The sequence below is a fragment of the Rhamphochromis sp. 'chilingali' genome (assembly GCF_963969265.1).
Source record: "Rhamphochromis sp. 'chilingali' genome assembly, chromosome: 1".
Lineage (NCBI taxonomy): Eukaryota > Metazoa > Chordata > Actinopteri > Cichliformes > Cichlidae > Rhamphochromis > Rhamphochromis sp. 'chilingali'.
In genome coordinates, this window is record NC_137929.1 from 44,816,717 (window position 1) to 44,828,770 (window position 12,054).

Consider the following 12,054-nt stretch of genomic DNA (forward strand, 5'->3'; position numbering starts at 1 on the left):
CACAAAAACCGCCCTCTGGGAGATTCAGGGACTGAGTTTTCATAGCCCTGCAGCTCCTGTAGGAGGACTGTGTAGGTGGGCCAGTAGTTTTTAAACACACCAGCTTCTCATGTTATGTTTCCCTTCTTTCTGTTTTACTTGCCTAGCTGCCTTTGTATCAGTGTCCTTGTTACCAATTTGTTTCCCCTACAGTTGGATGTAGTCTAAGTTTACCTTCCTGGACTGTCCCGGAGATTTTTGAGTTAAGAAGTTGTTCTTACCAGGAACTGCAACATATGGACCAAGATGCTGAAGTTAGAGTTCATTCTCTACAGACTCACTGTGAAACATGCTCTCATTTGTCGAAAAGTCTAAGTCTGTGAGAAATGTTTGAGTTACTTGAGAGTTAATTTTAACCCTGTAACACAAGAAAGCTTGCTTCTGTCTTCACTCCAGCAATGAAGTATTTTTTGCTTTTATGTTGTCCAGCAGCAGAAAGTGCTCAGCACGCCTTAAACACACGAGAGAACACAAGAGATGAAAGTAGCATTCACATTGTGAAGCTCATTGTCCTGATATCTTCACCTTTTCTATGAGATAATCTTAGCTGTCTGTAGCTCTGTAAGTGTGTGTGTGCTGAGTTTCATAGAGAGGAAAATTTGACTGTTCTGTCATGTTTAAAGGTCTCCTTTGACATTTATGTTTGAGCTTTAGGGTGTTGGGATTAGCAGTACAGTGTAATACCTGTGTCTGCTTGTCCAAATGTACTCACGTGTTCCTGTTAACAGTAGTTCTTTGCCGCGTGCACGTGACTATGTTTTGTCTCTCCGCGTTCACCGTTACATCACTCGGCTTCTACTCTTGAGTTTTTTCCCCCGCTGATCTGCAGCTTAGCATCTGTTTGCACATATCATCCCTCATCTTTAAAGTCTGGGTGTGGACAGAGGGAAGTGAACAAGCACCAGTGCCCAAGCACATCTCCGCCCTGCTCAGGTGGAACCTGGATTAGAGCCCAGAAGTGAGGATCCCGGGGGACAAAAAGAAACTGAATCAGTGCTCTCTCATTCGACAATACACCAGGAAGAATTTGTGGTTTAACAAAAGAAGGATAACAGACCCAAATCAAAAGTTGAAATCTGAGAACTGAGATGCACAGACTATTAATCAGCATCAAATCTGAAGTCTCTCCTTTGCTTTTCTTTCTTTTGCTATTATTTTCTAATTCCATAGATTTCCCATCATCCTTGCCTCTTTTCCTTTAAAAAAATATTTTAAAGATTTCATTGTGATTAGGAAAAATGCTCCAAATCACTTGCTGTGCTTCTATTTTTAGCTTCTTGTCTCTTTAGCCTCTTTGCCAAAGGTTCAATCTGAGCACCCTCCCTATTTTTTTTTTTTGGTCTCCCCCCATTCCTACTTTCTCTTTCTCCCTTTTTTCTCCCTCTCTTGTTTCCCTCTCTGTTGCCCTCCTTCTGTCATTGTGATTAGACCAATAGAGGAGATCAGAGGGAATAAAAGCATGACCAGCACCAATGACCTTTCCCCTCCTTCTCTCTTTCTCTCTCCCTACTCTGTGCCAAGCTCACTTTCTCATTGTTGTAAAATTTCCTCTACTTTTTTTTCTCTACAATCACACAATGCAGCAGCAGCAGTTGTAGTACTTGTAGCAGGTGAAGTTGCCAATAGTATTCTTTGGTCTGTCCTTCTCTATTAATATTCTTTGCTAAAAATATTTATAAACTTTGTCTTCTAGAAAAAAATGCCTAATTCCAGGAATCTCTCTAGTTTTATACTCAAAGAAATTTTAAAGCCATTTGGATTGGAACTTTTGAGCGAACCTCAACCTTGATTATTGCTCTCACAGTCTGGGGTCATATGATCTAATACAGAAAACACATAAGCTCCACCCTGCAAACTTTCAAACCTCATCACAACATATCCTCATCCACATCTGTCCTCTTCATCTTCGTCAGATGTCAACTGACGTCTTTCTATCCATCTCTCCTCTTCATGAGCAGTCAGTGAAATGTCAGCCAAGACCCTCGAGTTTGACCCTGGAGAGAGGTTCAAACAGCTGTTTCATATAGAGCATTTTTTCTTGGGTTCACACAGAAACAATCAAGACTGCAACACTTTATTTGAGCAGGTGACAAAATTTCAGGCATCATCAATAAATTCAGAGATCCATACGAGCACTCGCAGATTTCGTCTATCTCATCATCGGATCCATAAGCACGGATGGATGTGTTTGGGTTTTTTGAAGTTTACAGAGCCTCGTGTAGTTTAAGACTCATGGGTCAGCTTATAAAGGTTCTCTCTCTCTCTCGCTGTCTCTCTCTGGGTGGCCTATAAACTCCAAAAGAGCCGTGTGATGTTCCATAGATATCTCAGGAATGGAACCCAAAAGGTTAATCTGCAGTTCACTTGGAGTTTATAAGCTGCAAAATAGACATGTTCAGGTCTGTGATGACCGGGGAGTCTCTATCATCTGATGCATTGTTGTTCAGTGCCAACAAACTGACATGTAGTGAAGATTTTTTTTAGTTTTTGGGCCTCTGAATAAAAAATAAACTTGCCTCTGAGGTCCACATCATTACAACTGAAAACCCTAACCCTTTATTTTGAAGAAAGGCAAACTGGACTTTTTTGGGAAAACTGAACAGTTTTTCATGAGCAAAAGTTATCTGTGTTCCTTGACAAGGCAATCTAGAAATAGAAAGTGACATATTCTTATTGGATGGGATTAGAGTAAGAGTTAAGGTTGGGGTCTTGACTGATGATGACCCAAAAAGTCAGACAGTTAAAGTCAAGAATAAAACTTTATGAGCTTTTCTGCAAATTTCTCCAGATACTACAACATATAAACCAAATTCATTTTTTACCATTAATATGTAACAGATATAATAAAATCAAAGTGTATGACTGAAGAGTTGAAGTTACACCTTTCTAGAAGGTAAATCTGCATCTGAACGTCTTTTCCTTCAGTATTTATAAGCAGTAAAAGATGTTTATCAGCGTTTCGTATTGCATGATCTTTGTTTCAGTTTTTGTAAGTTCATGTAGGATTCATATTCTTGAGCTTGAAATCCGTTCCAGTAGTGGATGTTCATATTACATATTACAAGTAATCCCTGTGACCTGAAAGGCTTTAGACTGCTCTGAATGATCAGTTTCAGACAGCTTTAAGACATCCTAGGCACACCAGCTACACCATCAGCCAATCAGAGGAAAGTTGTCTCAGGAGTCAGGAGCTAAAACAGCTTGTTTCAGAGAGAGAATGGACTGCATCAAGGCACCGAGATAAGATAAAGAGGGATCAGTTTGAACTGTGAATCATGCAAAGCTACTCTAGGGCACTCCAAGAATAAAAATATGTCATTTAGAAATTTACACAAAAGGTCTACTTTAAAGTGAGATTGCTTGTTGAGGCCGCTGCTTGAACATTAAAATGAAACTTTATCTATTATAATTTAAAAAAATTTCCATAAGGACCGAATCTCATATAGAAATGCAGATCCTGTAAATGCAGATCACCAGAGGAGTGTTTTAGAGCTTCAGTAGCCGAATGTCACGCACACTGAACCTGTGTTGAGTGCAGATAAATGAGAAAACACAAAAGTCATTTGGAAGAAGTCAATGCACACACATCAGACATCATTACTGTATGAACTCTGTGTGAGCATGCTGCTTCTCTTACTGGCTGAGTTATGCTGACATGTGCTTCTCTCTGCTGCTGTTTCAGAACCATGAACAGCACTTTTAGTTGCATGCTAGTTGTATGATAGTTCTTCTACTTAACCTGACCATGTGAGCTCTCAACTGATACCATCACTACCTAATACACATGATAAAAAATAATCATAATAATAATGAAAAATACCCAACAAATGTTATAAAAAATCGGCAAACTCCTCCCATCCTCAATCCCGAGAATCAGCACAACCCTAGCGTGCCGTCACATGGCGCAATAATAGTAATAATAACTGTTGAATCGGAAGTTTCTCTCACTGAAAGTGTTTCAGGCTTATTTGTACGCTGACATTAGATCAGATCTCAGATTGTAACTTGAATGCTGGTTTAATCTCTTAACCCCCAACGCCCCCAGATACGGGGGCAAAAGGCAGGAGATGGGTTAGGCGTTGGGGCTTAAGAGGTTAAAGCTGGTTTGTATTACAGTTGCGGTCACGTTGGGTTACTTTCAGGTTTGAGGTCACAGAGAGTACAGTCTGGCCTTCTTTAATGCTCGGTGGCCATCAGAAAAAGGTTGTGTGAAGCTGTATCACACAGTGTCCTTGTCATGCTTTGAAAAAGCAGTCCACTCTGATTATGATGGGCTGTTAGTTATGGAGTATAATTAGTCATGCAAAACCGATAAATGCAGAGCCGCGCTTCTTTAAAAACATCGACCACACTTTGCATTTCATGTTGTGAGAACCTTTGAATCCTCCCAATTCAGCATAAATTCAGGAAGCTTTATGAGCCAAGCCTTTAACATGCCGATTGGTACGTTTTGTTATTTAAGCGAATAACAAAGTTGGATTACGATTAGATTCATCCATAAAGCTTTCATTTATTCACTAATACAGACTCTCTTATTTGCCAAATATGAAGCCTCGTCTCTGGCTGAGAAAGCAAACCGGTCACAATGACATTATGATGGCGCCCTGCAGGGTGAAGGGTTTCCCCATCACTGGTTCTGCAGTCTTGGTTCAGTTTTGGACTTGTCACAAGTGCAACAGTGCAACTGGATAATAAACACCATACAGAACGTGATGGCACACATTGTGTTTGGAGAATACATAAAAGAAATTCCTGCACTTCATCAATAAGCACCTCTGCCTTCTCTAAATCCACCTTAACAACTTTTGACCTTTTTAAAATTACATCAAATTTGTCAGTGTCTGGCAGCTGCAGCAGCAGCAAATATTGTCGGTGTGACTCATTGCGTTGTTTACTCATTGCGTTGTTTACTCATTGCGTTGCTGTGTTTGATTGTTGCCATATTTTTATCAAGGTGTTTGAAGTGGTGCTCTTGCAGCGGCGTGTTCAGTGTCATACTTTTATATCCCACAGTTCCACTAAAAGGAGGGAGAGGATGTCTCGCCCACTTTGGATAAACACCTGAAAGTTTGATCTGGAACAGCTATCGCATATCTCATGCATTTCCCAGAATTTCTTTCTAATTTGTCACCTTTTTATTTCTTCAGGGTGGCAAGTTTGATGAACCATGTGACGGCTTGGACTGCAGCAGAGGGTGCAGGTGCTTTCCAGAGAAAGGAAGCAGGGTGAGTCTTTCACAAGTTTTCAACTGTGTACTCTCCTCTGGAGTTTGGGGAAATGCTTTCCATTTCATGTCCTCTTCACTTGTTTAAGTCCAATAACAACACCTGAGAAACTTGTTGAAAGACTTCAACTTGGTAGCAAAGTCTGTGTTGAACCCAGTTTCTCAGATAGTTGATGGATCTAAGAAGTTCTTAGTTCAGCTAAACTCTTATTAGTAGATATTTAAAATTTTATTATTAAAAACCTGCAACAAAGTAGTTTTAAAGTTGCTCATGTACATGTACATTTCTCTGTACTTTCCTTCTAGAGAAAGATGTATGTCTTTCTAAAATCGGTGGAATACGAACACATCAAAGTATCATCAGAAATTATAAGATGCCTAAGACAGCTCAGACTGTGTTAAAGAATAAAGGTGGTCACACCAAATATTGTCTTTCAAGCTTGTTAAAATTGTAGAGCCTGTGTTTTTTCCCTTTTCTCTACTGCATTTCTATATGTTTATGCATCCAAAATGAGGGCTGGCTGCAGACTCTGGCACAGTTTTGCAAAAAGAAAAAAACAACTTCAAGTTTCACAGTTGTTCACTCGATGTTAGGAACTATTAAACACTCCTTTATTCATCTAGAGTCATCGTCGTTATCTTACTTAATCTTAATTTTGTTATCTGGCAGCTTTACAGTCACACAGAGGAGTTTATTGTACTGATAACTGCACTGATCCTCTTTGAAGTTTCAGTTAATTATGGTTTTTACTCTGAGGAAACAAGTACATTACCTTCATTTAATTAAGGAATAATTACCTCGAGGCTTCAGTTCCAGGCCTTATCTCTCTCCATCGTACAGCTACATACATTAACACCCAGAAACATTATCGCTATTTGACATGTATCAAAGCGACGCCTGTATCAGACTGTGTAATGCAAGCTCCGACAGTTCTCATCAATAGCTGTAAATGTGGTTTCTCCAGAAGACGAATCAACTAGTAAACACAAAACAGCATGTGGCTCCGGGCGAGGAACTTATTTTCTCATCACCGCTACCATGAAATTAACAATAACATCCAAACAAAGGCTGGCAGAATATGATGGAATCAGCTCACTGATTAGTGGTGATGACACATACGCACAGTATATATCACCCGTCATCTGTTTGCACTTCAGTATCGAGCAAAAGAGCGGCTGACTCCTCTGATTTATGGCTGGAATTTAAGAGGAAACTTTTAAATGTCAGTGTGATCCTGCTGGTCTCTAATAAATTACTGTACGAGGTTTTAAAACAGCTTCAGCATCATCGGGCCAGACGGGCGAGTGCTGCAAACAAACACAAACTCTCTAAAACAACAGAAGGTGGCGATATTAATGCTTCCAATACAAACTGCTGCTTTATTAGCAAGATTTAAAAATGAGTAAATCACAGTTGCTACAGCAATAAAACATCAGCCATAGTTTTAAATGTTGCTTTTGAGTCAGAATCGACCGAGTGCCGGCGTTAAAAAAAAACAGTACACAAAGAGAGCGAACTCATAAGATTAATGTAAGAAATGGGAGCCTGTTACATATATATTTCTGAGAGTTCTCATTTTATGAAACAGGGAATATTTAAATGAAGAGCACAAACTGATTTACTCATGTTTGCGACAGTTTTCTGCCAATTGTTTTTTTTTGGGGGTTTTTTGTGGTTAACATTGAAATGAACTGCTTAGAAAACAGCAGAACCACGCCTATGAGCGCTGTTTGAGGATTACACACTATTTTACCCTGCTTTTTAAATCTTACACTCTTGTCACTGCTCTTTGAGCTTTACTTTGTTCCAAATCAGTAACTGAAAGTGCACTAGAACGAAGTGAAAGTGTCATTCTTTTAAACTTTTTTTTATTCCTCAGAAAAATCCTATTTATCCTTGGATTTTTCCCTCTCGGGCTACAAACTGGGTTGTTGATGGGTGAGGCCACCGGTATTACCCTTTAAATGAAGCATGAAAAAAACAGTCGATCTATCCATCCAAAAATCCATAAATCCATCCATCCATCCTCTTCTGCAGAGGTCGTCTCCAGGTACTCTTGCTTCCTCCCACAGCCCAAAGACATAGATGTAGTCGTGTTGGGTTAATCGGTGAGTCTAAATTGTCCACAGGTGTGAGTGTGAGTGCAAATCAGTGAGCATAATCCAAATATTAAATAGTGAAACGCAGCAAAAATCCTTTTAGTATAAATAAACAGGATTTGGTTGTTGCTGCTTATCTAAAATAGCCCTGTTTTTCTTATGTAAATCAGTGAATCGTGCTCTTCAATAAAACAGCAAATTATTATTAGATCATTTCCAAAATTAAATCCCTGCTTAGACGTCCTGACTAAAGCCAGACTAACTGTAAGCTCGGTCTCTTTCAGCCTTTATCCAAACAGCAATTACTGTCTGACACAGCAGCCCTACACTTACTGCCTGCTAACTGTACACCACTTTAGGTAAATAACATGGTGACGAGTGTCGCCTTACCCGTAGGTAAATGTAGGTAAATGATACAGCTCAGGTAATGCCACCTACCTCTGCTCAGCCCCTCTGATAAGCCTAAATGACACAGCCGCTGTGTCTTTAACTGTTACTGTTGGGAGCCGTTTGAGCGGGAAGGTGCTCATTTGTCTCTTTTCAGTTTTACTTTTGTAGTTAGAGCTCAGAGAGCTCAGGCATGCTCCCGATAACGGCCGTTAACGGACGCCCGACTGGGTTCTGTCAGCTGAAGCGTTGAACACAAAGCGAGGTTTAAAGGAGACTCGAGTTATGCCACAAAGGAAAGTTTTTAAATCTCTGTTTCTAAACTTAAAGCAAACCAGTGCTCACAGACCTAAACATTAGCTGTTTGCTTTCAAGGTTGTTTCTCTATAAAGGAATTAAGGGAGCATATTTATGTTTTTGCCTTCAGTGAATGTTATTTATGTATGTACATGTATACAGTGTCTAACAAATGATTAGACCACTAACTGAACGCAATGTTTATGTGACAGCTGCCCTAAATTAACTGTACTAGTAATCGATTTTGAATGTTTCTGTAATGGTTAATCGAGGAATATGTGCAACATCCACAATTAAAATTGTGTTTTTAATGTAAAATATAATTATTATTATTGTAGCCACGAATTGTTTAAATTCAATTAAAGCACAAAAAGTTTGGGAGCCGTTGGGTTAGAAATGACAGATGAATTCCTTCAGGTTTCATTAATGGTCCAGAAAAATAAAAACAACAAAAAATACTGTTGAATGTTGAAAGTCAAGTACAACAGAAAAATAGATAAACTGGATTACTTAATTATTGGTGATCAGTAAGTTGTTTTTAAAGTTCACATTAGACCAATAAAATATAAAGAAATGAGGGCTGGCTCAAGACTTTTGCACAGAACTGTGACTCAGTTTTGAGTTTAAGTACACTCCCGCCTCAGTGGGACTCTAAAAACAGTATCCCAGCATCGATCGTCGTCACGCTCATACATGATGTAAACATTCAGACAAGTAAAAAGATATTCAATATTTCACAGATCATTATCTTTAATTGGGTTTTAAGATCTTTCCCGATATTAAAGACGAGTGGAAGTTCTGCTATCTTGCATCTGCAGCCTCGCAGGCCCCCCTAAATCCTCCTGAAGACATCTCTAATGCTCTTTACCTTGTAAATCCCACTTTAACGGCTTCTCCCCGAGTTCCTGTCACAGCCCTGCCTCTCCAGACACACAGCAGTGAGATGTTTCTACAGTCTGTCAAATATCTTCCTCTGATTTCCTCTTGATAAGTTTGCTTTGGACAAGAAACAGTCAGCCGGCGCTGTCAGGATTTCAGCCGGACGTGAATTGCGTTTATCATCCCGGAGCTGTTTCTGCTGGAAACTTTGTCAGCTTTTATTAACATAGTAAAAAATGGATGTGCTGATATGAATCAAAGATAGCTGAGGGTAACTGACAACGTTTAAATGTTGTCGCGTATGTTTTGTGCAGATGTGCTCTTGAACCCTTAAGGGGAACTTTTATGTTTTTCTTAAATTTCCTATCTGCACACAAGGACGTCTAAGAACCGGAACAAATGAGGGGGTTTATCAGGAGTTCATCTCACAAAGAAAAAGCAGCACTCTCTATTTATCAGATACTTTGATAGTGGAGAAAAAGCACAACATACCACGAACCATCACTCTTCCATGCATCGATCTCTTATCAGTTGCTCTTTAAGCTGCCTTAGTTTGCCCACAGCTGCTGCACATCAGCACGCTGCATCTGATGTAGTGTTAGCTTACAGCACCTCATTGAATCCACATACATCCCACCTACACCATAGCGGCATAGTGATGTCCACGTTTGCAATGTTACTGCTGGTGTCGCTACATTGATCCGCCTTCACGAGCAGAGCTGAGCTGTTTATGTTGGACTGGAGTTAATAACTCTTGGTCAGTTACTTAAAAAAGAAAAAGATTTCGGAAGAGACTAGACGTGCAGTAATAGACACATCGGCCGATCGACCACCAGAGGAGGATATTTTATTTGAAGCCAACATGAGAAGAATCATGGGAAAACATTTAAAGAGACATCAAAAACACATTTACATGTAAATACATATCAGTCACCAAGCTTAATTGTTTCCAGCGTAGAAGGAGCCTGGGAGGTACTTCATACCTTCTTTGTATTACCTCCCCCTGCTGATACTGTAACTTGAGCATGCATGTCCGTTTCACGCTTTGGAGAGGCAAAGCTTGACATCTACACGGTGGTGGACCAGCGTCTATTACACGCTGTGCCGTGATACTGGGTTGGACTGAGTTGCATTTGTGCAAACTAGATACACTTCATTACAATACAGTTATACTTGTGCTAATAAATGGACTGTAAACATACCGTACAGTGTTTATATTACTAACAAGCAGAAACATGACAGCAGTTAAATTACATCCTCTAACCCATTGTATTTTAAAGTGTGACATATGTGACACAGCATATGAAAACCAGGCCAAAAGGACAAGTTTTCAGTTTCATTACATTTTTTTATGATTCCTAAAACTTTGAAATTAACACGAGAAAATGGAAAAGTTGCCAGCATCACCTTATAACTGAGAGGTTTGCTAGATGAGGTTTTATTTGCATTTTATCTATGAGAAACTATTCAAAAAACTACAGTTTGAACACAGATATGCAGACAGTGATTAGAAACACCAGAGCGCAGCACTGCTGCAATTCTTTGGTGGTTTTTTTCTGTGCTGTGGCACATGTTGGGAGTTGAATATAGAGACCAGTAGAATCTCTTATAATATATGTGAAGCTACAGCTAAGAAGAGCTGGTGGAAATGAGGGAAATGCATAGGTTTAGCGTGGCTCTGTTCAGTGGTAGCATAAGTGCTCAAAGTGGTGAAACAGATGAAGTAGAGCAATCTTTTTTTAAATTTTCCTTAGCTTGTTATTGTTGAGTTTCTTTTATGTTTTCACCTGTTGTTCAGTAGAGGTGAAACTGCTTATTTTTGATTAAGTGTAACTATCTTCTTGACTAAGTAAGCCCCACTTAAATGTAGTCTGCAGTGTGGGAAGTTCCAGATTTGCAGCAGCAAATTATTATTAAAACGCCGACTGTTATTATATTTGGGATTCAGTCACCCAAGTGCTAATCATGTTACCTAGCTACATGTAAGTTTGGCCAAGTTTTGATGGCTTTAGAGCCATGGCATCTAAACTATGACAACATGAATGGCTTCTTATTTTACACAAACGATGAAGACTAAATGATCGAACTGCTTTAATATGAGGTTATTATTCCTGCACTTTCCCCAATTTCTCCCTCCAAACATCCAGAAAGACAAAAACTTTACACTGACTTTATTAATAAAATTAGTTTGGTTATCCCTTTTTTCTTTCTGTAAGTCTTTGGAAGTTCCCCTCATTCAGTAAATCACTCGTTTTAGAACGTGTGATGTACAGCGTCTCATTAAAAAAATGTGTTGGGTGTATATCAGTCGTTGACCTTTTAAATATTTGTGATACTTGCATTTGTTGTTCGTGTTTTCCCATGACAATTTTTTTGGCTCATACCTACCCACATCTGTGCGAACAGCACTTGAGGGCACTTTACCTGGAACGGTGGGCAGAGCCAGCATGCCTGGGCGTAAAAATATCAATAGAATAATCATCAGCAAATAAATGTGGCATGTAGCAGACATCTGGTAATAAAGAAAAACAAGTACAAAAAAAAACAACCAAATATGTCTTCCCTGTCAGCTTCGCAAACTTAGAAAGGATAAAGAGGCTTTTATATGTGGCATTACATAACACACTGATGTTTTAGTTTTTAGTTTCATTAGATTTGCGCGACGGCTTCAGTTTTTCTTCCACTTAAAAAGTCCTGAGGCTCTGAGAGGATACAGAGCAGAAGTGTTTGAAATCTTGTGTTCACATGTTTCCATGATGTTTTTTGTTCGGTGGATTTAACATGGATCTATTAAGTCCAAAAACATCCTCTCCAACTGGGTGAACCTCGAGGGTCAAAGGGCAGCCCTGGGGACGACAGGATGGTTTGGTTGGGCTTTTCAAATTAAAGAAAGATCAGGAAGCATGTGTTTTATTTAATTTTGTCAGGCCTTTATCTGTGCTGATCAGAAACAGAGACAGAGGGGAAAAGACTTCCTGATTTTGCCGAGGGTCCAGAGGGGTCAGCTCAACATTTTCTGTGTCATGCTGGAGTGAAGCTCTTCACACTGTCAGCTGCAATATGTGAGTGGCTCACTCAAGAGAAAGACTGCAGAGGCTGATGCTATTGAAGGCGTCTCACTGGTGCTA

The 12,054-nt window shown here is 39.5% G+C and overlaps 1 protein-coding gene across 4 annotated transcripts in view; it reads left to right on the forward strand.

Annotated features, from left to right (window-relative positions):
- col4a6 (collagen, type IV, alpha 6) overlaps positions 1-12,054 on the forward strand; it is a 149,813-nt gene that overhangs the window by 87,263 nt on the left and 50,496 nt on the right. For all 4 annotated transcript variants that reach the window (XM_080893883.1, XM_080893882.1, XM_080893885.1 and 1 more), the window contains exon 4: positions 5,187-5,264. In XM_080893883.1, the coding sequence (XP_080750009.1) occupies positions 5,187-5,264 (78 nt within the window). The remainder of the gene's footprint in view (positions 1-5,186; positions 5,265-12,054) is intronic.